The sequence below is a fragment of the Lytechinus pictus genome, chromosome 9 (assembly GCF_037042905.1).
Source record: "Lytechinus pictus isolate F3 Inbred chromosome 9, Lp3.0, whole genome shotgun sequence".
Classification (NCBI taxonomy): Eukaryota; Metazoa; Echinodermata; class Echinoidea; order Temnopleuroida; family Toxopneustidae; genus Lytechinus; species Lytechinus pictus.
The window spans coordinates 9,923,251-9,939,641 of NC_087253.1; the positions used below are offsets into that span (position 1 = coordinate 9,923,251).

Here is a 16,391-nt window from a genome sequence, read left to right on the forward strand (position 1 = left end):
GACTTTACTTCGACCATAAAATAGATAAAATTAATTGATTTTAAGCAGTAAAAGGAAAAATAATGATACATTTATGAATTTTGGTTAAAAACACTATTTGCATTGGATTTGTACACAAATTCACGTTTTTGAGTAATTTTGGGTCTGCATGCACTTACGAAATGTTGCGTGATTTTGGAACCGCGTACCCGGGGGTCACAATTTTGGTCTCAAAAGTTGCGAGAGACTTGAAGGTAAAAAGTCAGCGAGCGACGCGGTCAAAAAATTTCGCGTGGCGGATTTATCGCGAAAAATGTCGAGGGGGGGGGGGCTGAATCAGCCCCCCCCCCCAGTCTTTTTAGGGTTAAAGTTTTGGTTTAATTATGGAAAGCCAATTGTGACATGCTTTTCTAACAATAGATGATCAGTGATATAGGTAATGGGGAGGAAAAAATGAATTTGATGATATATACCAATTGTAACAATATCAAAATGAGTTCATTCAGAATTCAATCAAATGACCGCCCGACGAGTTGTCTGGACGTGCGAATATATTCTATGTGCTGGAGGATTCTGGAAAAAATCGTGTAACTGCAAAAGAAATTAGCAAAATAAGCAAAATTCATCAAAAAAGTAGCTGGTCGTTTTTCCAGTCTATGATACACTGTCTGACATCTGTATTGCGGTCTTCAGTGTGATCGCTTTTTAGCTTAGGTTTCATGATTTTACCATCTTCAGTATAACCTGGGGTAGTTTGGGAATTCATATGGCCGGGGGGGGGGGGGGGTCGTCCTTGCATTGACACAGACAATTTAAGCTGTAGGCCTAGTTTGACAATTGAACTTGCAAAGGTGTTTTGGAAAAGCATGGTGTTTCAACATGAAATTTATTTCAGATTTTTTCCTCCATCCCAGGCCAATAATTACAACGTTGAGGTGTCGAGTAAAGGTCCCGGCCAGGAAGGCATGGATACGATGGCCCTCAGACTGCTCAATATGAAACAACATCACGAGAACATGGCGGAGTATAGGGCGCCCTCTGTAGACGATAACAAGCATTGATCATTGAATGAACATCAAAAGGGGACAGTACTACCAACCTTGTCTATATTGGTTTATCTGTGAAAAGCGTTCGTCCGGGCCCCGTCTTCCAAAGAGTTACGATTGATCCAATCAACCACAACTATGGAAAGCCAGCAATGTCAACATCTAAAATACACGGTTGTTAAAAATATTTTTTTGATATGATGTAAATTCGTATATTCCCTGTTTTCTTGACAGTTCAGTATGCTACTCTTTGTTTTCAAAGGACATTGTGCAAATTTCCTGAAGAACAAAATCTATGTCATGGATGGATTTCCATGTACTGGAGGTTGATTTGATCAATCAGAACTCTTTGTAAAATTGTAACTATAGAAATACATCAGTGTCATAATTTTTTTCTACGAAAAATTTGCACAATGTCTTGTGTATGCAAAGAAAAGCACAGTGAATTTTCAAGAAAACAATGAATGCATGAATATCCATCATAGCTAGAAAATATTTTGAACAAACATGCATAACAGGTGTTGACGTTTGTGATAGTTGTGATTGATCGGATCTATAGTAACTCTTTGGAAGACAGGGCCCTGGCCAAGATCCTGGTGGATCAATTGGCTTATTTTCAATTGGTCTAATGCCAATTAGTCCAATTACTAAGAACTTGGTCTGCCATCAGTTTGTCCACTATCCATGTGGTCTAAGTGCTATTTCGTCCAACCACCATTTTGTCCAATTATCAGTTGGTCCAATAGCCATCTAGTCCATATACCATTTGGTCTGATTTCACTAAGTGTTAATTTGGCAAATTGAAAGAAAATCAAATGGATATTAGACCAACTGGTTATGAGCCGAAACACTCACAGACGAATTGGTGATTAGACGAAGTGATGATTGGACCAAATGGTTGTTAGACGGAGCGTTGATGGACGGATTGGCATTAGACTAAATGAAGGTAGACCATGTGGTGAGTGGACGAGTTGGCAGTTTATCGATCAATTCAGGACAGGATGTGACTCTTGTGTTTCGGCTCAACCAGGGCCCTGTCTTACAAAGAGCTATGATTGATCCGATCAACCTCACGTATATATGGAAATCCATTAATGTCATAATTTTTCTGCAGGAAAATTTGCACAATATCCTTTGTAAACAAGGATAAGCACCCTGAATTTTCAAGAGAAACTGTAAATTTATGAAGGGACTTCACGTCTGGAAAATATATTGAACAAACATGCTTTTTAGATGATAACTTATTGTTTGTCCGATATCGTTCAAACTTTCACCTCTTGAACGTGCCTGATTTTCCTTTTTTCCTCTAAAAGCAAGTTTTTATTTGGGTTGGATTCCCCTTTAAACAATTAATTCTACCTTTCAGCTCACGTTAACTCATAGTGATGCTGTGAAGGGGCACCTCTGTGATTCTTCCTAAATGCTATCAATTACATATCGAATATGAAAAAAAAAATTATTCCACTCCCAGTACATTACCAATTGATGCCTTGTTTTCTGAATAAAAACCATGTAAAGATAAATGCCAGTTGTGGTAATAATCTTAAAATGACTTTTTACAGAATCCAATATAATGACCACCCAAGTGCCTGTTTGTATGAAGAAAAAATATGTGCCAAAGGAGTCTGGAAGAAATTGTGTAATTGCTGAGAAATAAGCAAAATAAGCGCGGATTCCGGCACTTTATTCCAGCAATGATAATATACACTGTTCCACGTGTGCCTATCCGTGTTCGCGATCTTCAGTGTGATCGTTTTTCAGTTTAGATTTTATGATTTCACAAAGTTCAGTTTATGTAACTGAACCAGATCTAGATCCACGATGATATAGTAATACTTAACCTTGGTTTTGAAGACTTTCTCATGAAATCAGTGTTTTACTGCAACTACTTTCATTTAGCTTTAACATGAGGTAATTATTACACACTCCAAATTGGCAACGCATTTGAAATGTATTCGTTTTTCAATAGCTGTATAAAAATGCAAATTGGCAACACTGATTTTGCTTTGATTAAAACCAACTTATCAGGATGAACTTCCCCTTAAACCATAATAGGGAATATATAGTTATATAGTTATATGGATTTGCATATGCACAATATGTTGACTTTTGTTCTACTTATACACACATGTATTTCAGTATGTCTGTATGTCCTGCAGGATGCTTGTCTCTTTGAACATATTTTCTTCCTTGTTTCTCATTGTTTGTATTTATTATATGTATGTATTTGTTACTTGTATGCAGGGCCCCCAAGAAAAACAGTGCTTAGTCCAGTGATGGGGTTACCCTGGGTAAACAAAACGAAATAAATAAATAAATAAATAGAATCGGGTTATTTGAACCAATCCCAGGGTCTTATATTAGGTCTTGTCCTTTGACTGCTCGTTTCAATTGGCTTGCATGCCGTCTAATTATTCAAGAATGTCAGGTACATTGGCTTTTTAATGATATATATTTATTAAATTGTATTCTTTATTTAGAATCTCTTGAATATGTAAAGATCATGTACAAGTAAGTATATAAAACTTGTGCAACTACATGTATATTGAAATGAAAGTGTACAGCTGTAAAGACTAACTTGTAGAAAGCAACATGACTACTGAATTCTGTAATTGCCATAAGCATGGCATTTTAGCCAGTTGTTGGGTCTTTGCCAAACAATAATACACTGTCCCACATATGCTTATCAGTGTTGCCGATCTGCCGTGTAATTTTTTTTTTTTCAGTGTAGAATTTATGATTCCACATGCAGCTACATGTACATTAATTTTGCTCTAATGATGCCTTCTTTAATAAAGACTAATAGCTTCATGCTTCATCTTTTATTTCACATTTCTAAATAGGCCCTAGAGCATATCGGCGTATATACTCTAAAGGTTAATTACTTTCAGTTTCAAAAGGATGTTTTTGTGCTTTGACGAAACAGGGAGTGTTAAATGTTTATTTTATTAGTTTGCTTTCTAAACCTCCCTCATGTGAAGCATTATAAATGTGATATCATTATACTTGAAGAAGTTGGTGATTACATTTCAAGTTTTTATATTTCTCTTTTGTCGTCAGGCACCGTTGATAATGAATGGTGAAAATACTTGTCCTATTTTCAATCTCAAAATCGTAATACTTTTTTCTCATTGTATGATAGCAGTGTAGATATCAATTTCAATTTTCAATTTCAATTTATTTGCTCATAAAAATCCATACAAAAACATACATATACATGTGTACAAAGTATCATATTCACAAAATAGAAAAAACAACAACAACAAATAGAAATAAACATTGGATTGACTATGAGAGGGACAGCAAGAAAGGAACAAGCCTTGTGATTAGCTGACCCTATAACATAATAATTATACAAAGACTTCAATAACAAAGATAGAAAAAATCACTAAACTACAACGAAGGGGGGATATCACTTGCAATGTAGTACTTTGAGATTTATAGATCAAAGAGAAAATGAGATTTTGAAATGTGAAGTTCACTCATACATATCTGCATTCTACTCAAGATCTGGTTCAGCTCAGTAGTCCAGAAAATTGGTCTAATAATGAATTTTTTTGTAACCCATTCTGCATTGAATGTGACTAAAAATTTTGATAGAACAACATAAGGCAAGAGACAATGGATGCTAAATGGGGAGCTGTGATTGGCTGTCAAGGTAAACAATTTAGGCTAAGTACCAGCCGTAAATTGAAGAAAAGCAACTAAAATAACGCAAGGATTCTTACGAACTCCTGTCGGTACAGAATGGGGTCTGTTAGCTGGATATACGCTGCCTCGAACATGCGCGAGTGATTGAAACTCCTTGCTCTGCTGAGCACCTTAAACCAAGATGAACAGTATTCTTCTGTTTCATGCCGCCAGAAGGAGTTCAGATTTTGTACCGCTAGAAGGAGTTCAGATTTTGTACCGCTAGAAGGAATTCAGATTTTGTACCGCTAGAAGGAGCTCGTAAGAACCCATGCGTTAATTTAGTTTCTTTTCTTCAATTTACGGCTGTTACTAAGCCTAAATTGTTTACCTTGACAGCCAATATAGAGAAAGGTAGAGTTACTCTTTTAGAGTAACTTTTTTTTTAATATATATTCACTTGATATATGGGAGAGTTGCTTGCACACTATGTTACAAATTCCATTCAAATTAAAATCTTGAAAAATTCACAACTTATTCTTGTTGGCAAACCTTTTGATTATAATTGAATGGGTCCTTTCTTTGGGAGTACACGGGGTGTTTCACAAAGAATTAAGTCTGATTTAAAGTCATGCTTAAATGCTGACGCTCACATGTTATATTATAACATGCAACCTATTGGTTAATATGCAGTAGTGCGCTTTCCCTTGGCATGCTTTGACCAACGCGGTGGTTCCTTTTAAACCGCGCGCAACTGGGAACTTAAGCGCGACTATTGGGGCGTTGCAAGAAACTTGCGATCAATTGCAAGTCTATTTTCGTTCCCAAAATCAATCATATGCCATGCAATTAATTGCAAATTTGCAATTGATTGCCAATCTGCTCCATGAAACATGGAGTGTAATCTGAATTGCTATAGTTAAAAGTGATCAATCAATTGTAAAATTGCAACAGAATATTTGCGATTGATTGCAAATATATTCTTGCAACATTAGTCACACTCACTCTGTGTGAAATCCCCCCCCTAGGTCTATTATAACGATGGCATGGTAGAAGAGTATTTTTGTATACATGAAGATAGCATGATATGTTTTGTATATACCTGTAAATAGATTATATATGATGCAAATAAATAATAAATATATATTCTGTTCGTACACTGTGGTGTGGGTGATGACAATTGAGTAATTCAATCCTGAAAACAGACATCTTCAGATAAAAACGGAGAATTCGATAAAACAGCATATGGAGCAATTATGATTTAACTCTCATGCCGGATAGAGTGCATGGAAAACATGTGTTATAGCAAAGTCAGTCTGTTTCTTCATGGAGGTAGAACTCTACAAAGGGGTTATAAAAAGGGAAATAAGTTTAAGTTGGGTCTTTCTGCCAAGCTACACAATATACTCTAAACCTCATTCCAGTAGCCAATGTGCTGTACATTATTCTGATGAATAAATATTGTTTTTCATAACCCTCCCCCCCCCCCCAGATACACTGGCGAATCCAGGGGCACATCCGGCCCTTGCCACCGCCCCCCCCCCCCTTGAGTGGCATACTATTTGTAAGGCAAATTCAGTTTTCAACCCTTGAGCGGCATAATCAATATTTGTAATGTAAATTTGCCGTTTTAACCCATGTGCGCCTCTCCCCCCCCTTTTGAAAGTGAGGACCTTTTTTTTTTTGCTTGTCAAATTTTCCTCAGGAAACGTACCCCCCCCCCCCCCTTGGAAAATCCTGGATCTGCCCCTGCCAAGATATATTGTGTTTTCAGTGTTTAAAATATGCTTGTTTGGCTCCTCTCTTTCTACTCAAATCAACTTTTTGTTGGAGTGGACTCTCCCCTTTAAGTCTCATGATATATACCCACTATAACATTCCTGTTTTACGAATATGATTACGTAATTTGATGTGTGTATTCTTCATCCCATAAATTTCTGAATGTCTAGGCCCACTCTGTATAAGCATGTATTCCATATTACATTATGTATGATCAAGAATAAATATCCATGTACATTGAATGTATTTTTTGTTCCATTTGTTTATGTTGGTTTTCCTTTATTGCTTAAAGGGGGGTCCAACCTTGGTTAGTTATTTGAAAGGAGAAATAGAATGTTGCAAGATGAAATAAATCAGACAAGGAGTGAGAAGTTATGGCTGTTTGAAAAATGAGATCACAAAATCACATCTCAAACTTATAATTCAGTGAGAAAATTTAGATAAGAACTAAGGGATACATTTTGGCCTGTACTTATTCATAAGGAGTTTGTTGTTTACTCTTGAAAGTGCTCCCCCTCCCCAGTTAATTAGTCGTACATAAAATACAAACGAAAGTTAAGCAGTGGTAGATTTCAAGAGCGAAAATCAACACTTAATGTAAATATGCTGTTCTTACAAAGTGTCCCCCTCCCCTCCCTTTTGAAAATCAACACTTTTCATGTAAATATGCTGTTCTTACAAAGTGTCCCCCTCCCCTCCCTTTTGAAAATCAACACTTTTCATGTAAATATGCTGTTCTTACAAAGTGTCCCCCTCCCCTCCCTTTTGAAAATCAACACTTTTCATGTAAATATGCTGTTCTTACAAAGTGTCCCCCTCCCCTCCCTTTTGAAAATCAACACTTTTCATGTAAATATGCTGTTCTTACAAAGTGTCCCCCTCCCCTCCCTTTTGAAAGTGACACCAAATATTTGTTTTAATGGGAGTATGCTGTTCATACACAAGTAAGGACCTCTTGTTCTCTCTCTGTTTATGTTTTATTTGGCTTGTGCAATTTTGGGGTGACAAAATTACCTTCAATTTCTGGTGATTTTTTTTTTTTTTTGCTTGTCAATTTTTTCTCAGGGAAAATGTCCCCCCTACCATTTTTTTAAATCCTGGATCTGTCCCTGGGTTGAGGGCCTATTAATTGCTTGTCCCCATAACCTTAAGAAAATAATTGATAAGCTAGGGAGGATATGGTACATACGCTAAAACATTACAAGTAAATAAAAAGAGGGATAGATTCATCACAGTGTATATACTCCATATAATTGTTAGATGTCATACTAGACAAAAAATGAATCGGGGCATTTGAATCCAACAAGAATTTTGAGAATGGGAAAATGTTCTGGCCGCCACATGCAATTAAGAAAGATGAAAATGAAAAACGAATAAAAGATCTTATTTTCATGCCAACTGCTTCTTTGCCCGGCTTCTTGGTCATGTTTTTTTTTTTCTTTCAATTTTGTCCTCTTATGCATTCACCGAAAGTGACGCACATTGGCCTGCTCCCCCCCCCCCCCCCCCCCCCCCCCCTCCATCCCCTCCCCGACACGCAACTGAACTGCGTGTTATCACATCACCATGACTGATGGGGTGGGTTGCCCATTTCTTATTAGGGGAATTCCCTGATCTCGAGCATATAGTCACATCACGTGACCCGCGCTCTGCATGCTATATACGGAAGAGAGAACGAACGGAAAGGGTATTTCTATGAATGATTGCAATTTTATATTTAACGTTTGGACTACCCGGAAAACTGCCGTCCTTCTCGAAATATTCAGTTAAAATGAAGGCGATTTGGGTCGCATTTTTGGCCGGTTTTGCTATTCTTGGACCTGTACTCTCGCTCCAGGAAGACTGTTTGAACGCAGAAGGTGAGATATAAGCATGGACCTACTAGTAGGTCCATGATATAAGTAACTATCTATGTCTATCATTCTATGAGTATGACTATGAATGATGATTAGACAGCTGGCAGCCGTCTGTTTCGAGGAGTTTTTTAACATTTTTTTATTTTTTAAATTTCTCCTCATACACAGACGGCTCGCTATCGTGCAGCCACCATTGATTTAGGGGACTTACAATGCAAAATCATCCCGTCGGGGCTCTTCAATTTTTGTCTTTAATGAATCAAACTTTTGAAAATTAACGCGACCGAAATGCAAATTAATATTCCCTCTTGGCATTAATTGCCAAAAAACGGGGAAAATCAAGTTAAAAGGAACAAAAACAGTGACTTACCTTGGCTGTCGCGCAACTTCACTGCCCTGTTTTATCCGAACTTAATGCACATAAACATATGGCCATTGAGTCCCCTGTACAGATCGCGCTAGAACTTCGGTCTCTGTATTTGGTGAGTGAAGCCAACGGAGTTTAGCTGAACAACCAACATAACAGAGACTGAAGCTTTTGGTCTAGACTATGATTTGATGACTACCGAGTACCGTATGTCAATATAGACCAAAAGCTTCGGTCTCTGTAATGTTGGTTGTTCAGCTGAACTCCGTGGCGTTGGCTTCACTCACCAAATACAGAGACCGAAGTTCTAGCGCGATCTGTACAGGGGACTCAATGGCAATATGTTTAGGCCTAGTATGTGTATTAAGTTCTGATAAAACAGGGCAGTGAAGTTGCGCGACAGCCGAGGTAAGTCACTGTTTTTGTTCCTTTTAAAAGTTTTAACTTGATTTTCCCCGTTTTTTGGCAATTAATGCTTAGAGGGAATATTAATTTGCATTTTGGTCGCGTTAATTTTCAAAAGTTTGATTCCATTAAAGACAAAAATTGAAGAGCCCCGACGGGGGGATTTTGCATTGTAAGTCCCCTAATGGTGGCTGCACGATAGCGAGCCGTCTGTGTATGAGGAGAAATTTAAAAAATAAGAAAATGTTTAAAAACTCCTCGAAACAGACGGCTGCCAGCTAGCTGTCTAATGTCAAAACTACTTTACTAGTCTTGAGGACGCAATGATGATGACTTAAAATCCTGACATTCATCATTGACGTCTTGACACTCTTCCCATAGACGCATAAGAAAATGACCAAAACAAAGATGGATTTCCTTCCCTAGGAGTAGGAAATCCATCTTTTAAGACAAAAATCATGTTAAGTTTATGAATTTTATTGATTTTTTACACCTTCCTACGCCTAATCACTGCGTAGGAAGGTTTTAAAAACTGCAGTGTTAGATAAAATGTAAAAAAATAAAGGTTTCTTTAACCCAGGGAGCCCAGGGGCTTACCGTGTATTTGACCATAGTCAACGGACCAGGGTGATTTATGGTCTAAATATTTCTCCAAATGAATTGTGAAAACAGAAAGTATATAATTACCACGATTATATGGATGAAGGTCTAACGAGTGGCAGTTTCCTGACATCTGGGCACAGACTGGAACCTCAAAAAAACGAAAAGTTCTCTCCTTCTACCCCCGTCTCGATCGGCCATTTTTGTTAAAAACCTTAACCCTGGGTTAAGGTTTCTTTAGTTTAATACCTACATGTATTACCTAACTCACCGATGCCGCGTAGACCCCTCGATCCACATTTAAACATCGGAAATACAATAGCGTCGACCCTTGAACCGCTTATGTATGACGTACTTCCGGCTAGTAATGCCGTTTTGAAGAACAATTTATAGATAAAAATTATTATTTCAAACATACATGTGCGTAAGGCCGGCCGGGTCCAAGCTCGGACCGGACCCGGTACCTCGCGCATATCGCTTCCGCATGCGATGTTTTGAAATCGGCAGCGAATTATTTATGTGTGTGAGGAACTTCATGGCGGTTCAAGGCTCCATGATGAAGAAGTATATGTCAAAATATCAAAAAATATCATCATGGAGTCCCCAAGGCTAGTCTATTCAGGTGATTTTTGAAGGAGTTGACCAAAGAAGCTGAAACAACACTGTCAGGAATCTGACTATTCCACTTATCTACAACTCTGTAATACCGGTACTGAAAAAGTAAGTACCGTACTTCCTTATATACCAAGCCGAGAAAATTTCTTATCCAACTTTCATCCCATGACCTCCTGTTTTCAATCCAGATCACTTTCAGATCACAGCGGATGAGTTCACGCTCTACAACGTGACGACGACGTTACCAAACTTGACGTGCCTCAATCTCACCCTCCCTCACTTCCCGAACATCACCTACACCTCGGTGTTGATACAGTACCACGTATGGAACTCCAACGTGACCGGGTCCCTCTACGCCTATCCGCGACCTGTGTATGCACTGATGGGTGACCATCTGGGATTGGTTTGGCCAACAAGTCATATGGGGACCATGCAGAGTTACGTGAGCCTGACCAACGACAACGAGACTGCGACCGAAGCCCTGATTTTATATTCACCACTCAACAGCTCGGGTAGGCTCAAATGTTTCATTATTTCATTCATTTATTCATTTGTTCATGCATTCATTCATTTATTCAACCATTCATTCAATAATCATTCATTGACGTCATCCACCCATTGATTCATCCATTCATTTGTACATTCATTCATTCATTTATTTGTTCATTCATTTATTCAACCATTCATTCATTTTATAATCATTCATCCATGTCATTCATTGACGTCATCCACCCATTAATTCATCTATTCATTTGTACATTCATTCATTCATTTATTTATTTGTTCATTCACTTATTTAACCATTCATTCATTTTATAATCATTCATCCATGTCATTCATTCCTTCCTTCATTCATCCCTCCATCCATTTATAATTCATTATTTCATTCATCACAAATTCATATTTAATCATTCATTCATCCATTCAATCAGTCATTTTTCATTCATCACAAATTTATTCATTCCATCATTCACATCAATCACTTAATCAATCAGTCATTCTTTCATTCATTTGTTCATTCATTATGTTATTGATTCAGTCATTCATTCATTCATTCAAATTAGTCATACATTTATCCATTCATTCATTTATTTGTTTGTTCATTCGTTGAACATTTTCATTCATTCAAATACGCATTTATTTATTTTCATGCATCTATCATTGAATTATTAATTAATGTATTTATTTATTATCCATTATATCAGTAACTGTGTTCTATTATTTGCATGAATATTGAATAGAATTTAATTTAATTGAGTAGTTATATAAATTTTAACAGAAAAGGGGATTGTTTACAATAAAAGTAATAGTGCACAACTGCACACTAAACCACATCAATTTTGCAAAGGATATTACTGCACACAAAGAAAATATTAAAGACAAAAAAAGGAGTGGGACAGTGAAAAATTGAGAACCATACTCTGTACATGTACATGTATGCATGTACTGTAGGATAGAAGAAGAATCGTCTCATTCGGGAAAATGGTAGAGTGTGTTTAGCGATGCATTAAAAACGCATATTTTGGTCTGCGTCAAAATGCCTGTTCAATGTTATAGCATATTCATAAAAGGACTATTAAATCCAACAAATTTCCCATAGGCTCCTGTACAAAACATGAGATATGAAACCGTATTCAACAGTCTGGTGCGCATGCTCTAATGCATGAAATATACAACACGTACAACAATGAATGTATTGTATAGTGCGATGCGCAGAAGACATGTATAGCACAGTTATTCTCACTGATGTCATAATAAACTACATCCATGTACATGTATGTATTTGATCTTATTCAATATATGTGCTATAATAGGTGACATGACTTGCTCAATCAAATTTCTCCCTCTGTTTTTTTTTTGGGGGGGGTGGGATAGATAATGAAACTTATATTTGATGGCTTTATTTTCATTGAATACCAGAAATATTCCACTCATCTGTGATTCATGGAGTATTTGCCCAAACTCTTGGAATATATAGTATCTGGTATTCCATTCTGAGCCATCTACATGTAATATAAACATTTTCTACTTTCAACAACATGCAACATTATACATTAGCTAGCGCTTTAATTACATGTATTATAATGATAATGATAATCCGCTATTAGCGCTTTAATACATCGGAACGATGTCCAGATGTAAAGCGCTTCACAGATATATTATTACCCCAGTCATCGGATCTGGGCATACATTACCAGCACACAATACATGCACTTTCACCACTCCGTGGGAGCATTCCAACAAGCGTTCCAAGACATTGATGCTTCTAAAGGGCTGCATAAAAAGCAATATTGTTTTAATAATAATAATAGTAATACATAACATTTATACTACTGATGTTTCTAAGCACAGTGTGGTCTGTTTATGGTTTGTACTTGGGATTAAAAGAAAAGAAAGAAAGAAGGGGGGAAAAAATGTGGCAGGGGAAAATGACACAGCTAATGCAACTGCACTAATAATAATCAAAAGTCAAAACTAGTGTGCACCTCCAATTGACCGACCCACAACTGTGAATCATCTATTAAACAGGTAGGTTTGAAGTAGGGTTTTTAAATGATTCACAGACTTGGCATTTTAGTATTATTTTTTTTCTTTTGTTGATTCTGTAGCAGCTCTCGCAACAATTGTTTTTTCTTCTCTTTTCAGTGCCTGTCCCTGGTGGGTGTAACATGGAGGCTAACCTTGAGATCAATCCAAACCTCAAGATTGCGTATCAAGTGGAGAACGTTCTCATCAACGTCACTTTCTCCATGGCGAATGTCGGTTACGTCAAAGACCCTCCTAACTGCGCGGGTTCCAATCCAAAAAAGAGCGTGCTCCGCTATGACTTTTATATCCTGTTCATCGATTGGAACAAGTATTCAAAGAACTCTCTTTTCAGTGACTTGAAGAAGATGATGACTGTTGAAGGCATTCTGAAACATGGTAGAAAGGTGAGCATACATGTACTTGAACAGGGTTCCCACAGTCATGGAAAATCCTGGAAAAGTTTGTGGTCATGGAAAGTCAGGGAATTTGGAAAATTTGTGAAAAGTCATGGAATTGCATTTATCTCTTGCCTATGGCAGCTTTCCTGTCTGTTGTGTCTCGCAACCCTCATACTCTGTGATAATACTCTGCTATTATAATTGGGGTTCATGATTTCCATTTTTCCAAGTTTTGTGACATCCCAAATTCTACATGTACATTACTACCGGGAAGTCATGGAAAGCAGCAATTTAGTCATGGAATTCTGTTTCAAATTTCTGTGGGAACCCTGTTTAAAAATCGCTAAGGGGTATTGGGAGAGGGAAAGGGAGAGGAAGGGGTTGGGGAGAGGAGAGGAGCGGATGGGAGAGGAGGGGGTTTGGGAGAGGAGGGGGCTTGGGAGAGGAGGGGGCTTGGGAGAGGAGGGGGCTGGGGAGAGAAGGGGGCTGGGGAGAGGAGGGGGCTGGGGAGAGAAGGGGGTGGGAGAGGAGGGGGCTGGGGAGAGAAGGGGATGGGAGAGGAGGGGGCTTGGGAGAGGAGGGGGCTGGGGAGAGGAGGGGGCTGGGGAGAGGAGCGGATGGGAGAGGAGCGGATGGGAGAGGAGGGGGCTTGGGAGAGGAGGGGGCTGGGGAGAGAAGGGGATGGGAGAGGAGAGGGGTAGTGAGAGATGGATGGTGGTAAGATAACTGATTATAAATTATAATTTATGTTGATGAAGACAAAGATTAACACTGTTTCTGTATGTACAAATGTATGTGCAAAAAAATAAGGATACAGACCTCAGGCATCATTAATTGTCTTCAATAGAGAATATCATCTTATACAATACATAATGAGATTGCAGTAGTACAATCATGACTTGAAACCAATTTGGCATTTGCTCCAAACTATTTTTTACTCTGATCAATACAAGTACACACAGTTTGATAGATAATAATGTCTAGTCGTCATTCTGTACCCTTGAACAACATTTTTTTCTGAAGTAGGCATAATGCGACTTGTCCAGGACCAGATCGTGGACTAGTCACAAGGTGAGCTGTAGTCTCAGTGCCCATTCAGTCCCACCATACATACAGTAGTAGTACTGTATATATCTGAATGAAACTTGTACAATTTTCTTCTCATTCAATGTAGATCCATACTTTTGGCAAAAATGACAAGCTGGAGTTGAGTTTGGCGATGTTCAACGGACGGGGCGTTATCCTGAATGCGATAGCGAGAGATTCAACGACCAACAAGATGGCACCCTACTCCCCGGCGGTCACCTACGCCTGCGGGAATAACCATGGGAGCCTGTGCTCTGGAAGGGGTAAGACTGGTTGGGATTTAGCCAGGGTTGGCCATTTCCCGTTTAATTCATACATATCCCGCCCTGTTGGGTCTTTCATAAAGCTGTTCGCAAGTGCAGAGCGACTTTAACTCTTAATGTGCCATTCACTGTAATCAGCAAGTGCCATTTTGTTTTTCAAACAGTCTATATTTAATTGTTTTATTTACGAATAAGGAAGTCACTCCTGAGACAATGTTAAACCTCTTGACCATAAGCTGAACTGAACAATGGAATCACTCATGCATGCAATGCACTCCTCAAAATGCAATAGGCATAACTAAAGCTGTATGACCATTGCACGAAAGTGTGTTCGTGGCACTCCAGTAGCTGCACAGATACATGTATGTGTTCATGGCACGTTAAATTAAGAACGACTGGTGAACCTCTCTTACGCGCTAAATAATCCCCTATGAACATTCAACGGTGCATATCATTCACCACAAGAAAGGATCACCAGTCGTTTTCAAAGTCGCTCTTAACTTAATACGAACAGCTTTATGAAAGGGCCCCCAGGTGGGAAATACTGAGAAAAACTTGTAAATGTTGTGGAATACTCAAGATACACTGCATACAGGGGTAATTAGAGAAATGCTAGATTATGCTTGAGAAACACTATTGTGATTAAAACCTGAAAAAGCTATAGAAGTATATTTTGTAGTATTTCCCTGCGTTTCAAAGTATTAGTGGGGTCGTTGTGGTTTAGTGGTTGTGACTCTTGTCTATCAATCTGAGGGACGTGGATTTGAATCCTAGCCATGGCGTGTTTTCCTTCAGCAAGAAATTTTCCCACATTGTGCTGCATTCAACCGAGGTGAGGTTATGGATACCCGGTAGGAAGAATTTCCTGGAATGCCTGGGCGCCTATGTAAGGCAGCGCAGCTACCACAGGGGTTATAATAGCAGCGCTTTCTATCCTCAAGCAAAAAGCGTTTTATAAATCCAGCTAGTATGATCATTATTTCCCATTTTCCTCGAAAGATATTGTGGTGGTATTTACCTCCAGCATTTCCCACTCCGACTAACCCTGGATTTAGCAGAAAATTTGAATTTCAATAAGGTTAGATTGTGGGAGTATAAAATTAACACAGAGCACACTAATTTTAAGAACCCTATGTGTACAGTCGTTGCCAATACATATGCTTGAGAGTTACAGCTACAATATGAAATACTGCTTGCTACATCACAGAATCTGTAGATATTCTTTGCCTTAATTTAGCGTATCCTACCATCTTTCAAAATGAAAATAATACAAGGTGGTTAAGGTTTTGCTTATTTTAGCTCCATAACTTTGAAACTTTAACCTGACTCTAGAAGTCATTTAACCATGGCATCAGTCAATAATTTCTAATGAAAAATAATAAGATACATGTATTTTTAATGGGCATAGTATATTATAAAATTTAGTTTTTGAGTGGAGTACATGTACAATGTTATACTTTTAGAGTAGGCCTACAATATAATTATACTTTTGTTGGATAGCATGTGCGCTCTATAAAGTTACCAGTCATATCTTACTCAAGGGATTTGTGAAGCAACAATCACTTTGTAAAAGATAATAATTTGAATTTCTTCTCTCTCACACTACAGTTCAACCTCTATACGGAGTAGTGTTTGCTGTAGCAATGATTATTGGAGGGGTAATCTGCTTCTCAGGACATCACTTCTTTCATGCAGGTAAACATCTACATGTAACTTGATTCATTTTTAAGTTACTGTTCAGAAGTGAGCAGTTCAAATATTTCATGACTTCATCAGCTAGAATGAAAAATGCTGCATAATTGGTGTTTGATCCTAAGTTACAAACAAAGGCCAGGTAA

General features: G+C 38.1%; 2 protein-coding genes across 2 annotated transcripts in view; both read left to right on the forward strand.

The window, feature by feature from the left end:
- Nucleotides 1-4,122, forward strand: part of LOC129268315 (condensin-2 complex subunit H2-like) — a 33,566-nt gene extending 29,444 nt beyond the window's left edge. The window contains exon 15 of the mRNA XM_054905887.2: nucleotides 894-4,122. Within this exon, the coding sequence (XP_054761862.2) occupies nucleotides 894-1,040 (147 nt within the window). The 3' untranslated portion in view covers nucleotides 1,041-4,122. The remainder of the gene's footprint in view (nucleotides 1-893) is intronic.
- A 3,862-nt stretch (nucleotides 4,123-7,984) lies between these two features.
- The window catches only part of LOC129268314 (transmembrane 7 superfamily member 3-like), a 37,886-nt gene continuing 29,479 nt past the window's right edge, over nucleotides 7,985-16,391 (forward strand). The window contains exons 1-5 of the mRNA XM_064104618.1: nucleotides 7,985-8,293; nucleotides 10,466-10,789; nucleotides 12,924-13,210; nucleotides 14,379-14,553; nucleotides 16,162-16,248. Of these exons, the coding sequence (XP_063960688.1) occupies nucleotides 8,134-8,293; nucleotides 10,466-10,789; nucleotides 12,924-13,210; nucleotides 14,379-14,553; nucleotides 16,162-16,248 (1,033 nt within the window). The 5' untranslated portion in view covers nucleotides 7,985-8,133. The remainder of the gene's footprint in view (nucleotides 8,294-10,465; nucleotides 10,790-12,923; nucleotides 13,211-14,378; nucleotides 14,554-16,161; nucleotides 16,249-16,391) is intronic.